The 2,036-nt window shown below is 41.8% G+C and overlaps 1 protein-coding gene across 1 annotated transcript in view; it reads right to left on the bottom strand.

Moving 5' to 3' along the window:
- Positions 1 to 42: 42 nt before the first annotated feature.
- Positions 43 to 2,036, bottom strand: part of LOC115279932 (zinc finger protein 658B-like) — a 24,127-nt gene continuing 22,133 nt past the window's right edge. Inside the window, exon 3 of the mRNA XM_029924428.1 lies at positions 43 to 59. Coding sequence (XP_029780288.1) covers positions 43 to 59 — 17 coding nt within the window. The remainder of the gene's footprint in view (positions 60 to 2,036) is intronic.

Raw genomic sequence — 2,036 nt, 5'->3', positions numbered from 1 at the left:
ACACAAGAGAGTGAAAAGGACATGCAGGTGGCCGCAATGCGCTCACACTCCTTTACCGTCTGGGAAATCAAATCATAACCACCATAGATCACCTCAATCCTGTTACAATGGCTAGTAATTAAAGACAAGACGTAACATGTTGCTAAGGATGTGGAGGGGAAAACCCCTGAGCATTGTTACTGGGCATATACATAGACAAGTTTGGGACATATTACAGGGGACCCACAATTAAATTTGAGAAAAACAAAAAAACACATTATGGCCCACCCTTGGTATTCCTAGGAATCTATAGCAAGGAACCAAAATCAGTCTCCACAAATGACCTGCCCTTGCACACCCACTGACGTTTTATTCACAATTGCCTATATATGGAATCATTAAGTGTGGTGAGCTTTTTACTGTTTATTTATTTAGAGACAGAGTGAGCAGGGCAGGGGCAGAAAGACAGGAGACACAGAATGTGTTCTGAACGGTCATCACAGAGCCCGATTCAGGGCTCAAACTCACTGAACTGGAGATCATGACCTGAGCTGAAGTCGTATGCCTAACAGAGGGAGTCAGCCAGGTGCCCCAGAGTTTAGTGAGTGTTGGAAGTGACAAGGAAGAAGCACCTGTCAGCCTCAGTGGTTGGACACGGAACTCTTAATCTCAGGGTTCACAGTTCAAGCTCCACATTGGGCATGGAGCATACCTTGAAAAAAATAAAATACATTAATAAATTGTATTTTAATAATGAGAGCACCTGGGTGGCTCAGTTGGTTGAGTGTCGGACTTCAGCTTAGGTCATGACCTTGCAGTTCATGGGTTTGAACCCCTTGTCGAACTTGTGCTGACAACTCAGAGCCTGGAGCCTACTTTGAGTTCTAGCTCCCTCTCTACTCCCCTCCCCACTCATGCTCTGTTCTGTCTCACAAAAACTAATAAACGTTAAAAAAAACTTTTTAAATAAATGAATAAAGTGACAAAAACATTTAGTACACACACATACAAGAATAATCAGTCTTACAAAAGAAGGCAGCACTGCCACTTGCCACAACATAGATGAACCAGGAATACATTATGCTAATTAAGTAAGCCATACATCCAAAACCAGACTCTATAAAGTATCACTTATAGATATGCTTCAAAAAAAAAAAAATCAGGGGCACGTGCGTGGCTTAGTAAGTTAAACATCTGAAATCAGATCAAGTCTAGATCTCAGCGTTCATGAGTTCAGCCCTGCATCATGCTTCCTGCCATCAGCAGAGCCCACTTCGGATCCTCTGTCTACCTCTCTCTCTGCCCATCACCTGCTGGTTTACTGTCTCTCTTTCAAAATAAATAAATAAAAACTTAAAAAAAATCAAACTCCCAGAAAGTAGAAATTTAAAAGCTAAGGACTGAGGGAAATGGGGGAGATATTAATCAGGGGAAACATTTTCATGTATAAGATGAGTAAGTTCTGGGCGCCTGGATGGCCCAGTCTGATAAGCATCTAAACCTTGATTTATGTTCAAGTCATGATTGCAAGTCAGGCTCAATTTGAGCATGAATCCTGCCTCGGATTCTCTCTTCCTCTCTCTCTCTGGTCTTCCCCTGCTCACATGTTCTCTCTCAAAATAAATAAAAACATTAAAAAAAATTTTAAAGATGAATAATTCCTAAGGACCTAACAGACAGCATTCTGACTACACTTGTGACTACTGGACTGTACACTTGGGATTTGCTACTGGAGTAGATATTAAGCTTCTCACTAACCACAGAAAGGCAGTTATGTCAAGTAATCGGTGTGCTGATTACCCTCATTTTGGAATGTAATGTGTAAGTAGATCAAATCCTCATCTATTATACTTTCGAAGTGTAATCTTCTTTGTCAGTCACTCCTCAACAAAACGGAAGGGATGGGGGCAAGTAGAAGAGATGTAACCACCACCAAGAGACCCATACAAGACAGTCTTGAGAAGCAGCCCGTAGTCCACAGAAGTATGGCCAATAAATGCCTGCCATTTCCAGCACAGGCAGGCACAGGGAAATGTCAGCCAAGAGAAGAAATCCAA

The sequence above is a fragment of the Suricata suricatta genome, chromosome 16 (assembly GCF_006229205.1).
Source record: "Suricata suricatta isolate VVHF042 chromosome 16, meerkat_22Aug2017_6uvM2_HiC, whole genome shotgun sequence".
Classification (NCBI taxonomy): domain Eukaryota; kingdom Metazoa; phylum Chordata; class Mammalia; order Carnivora; family Herpestidae; genus Suricata; species Suricata suricatta.
The sequence above is the reverse complement of the archived record's forward strand: the minus strand, read 5'-3'. Positions and strand labels throughout refer to the sequence as shown.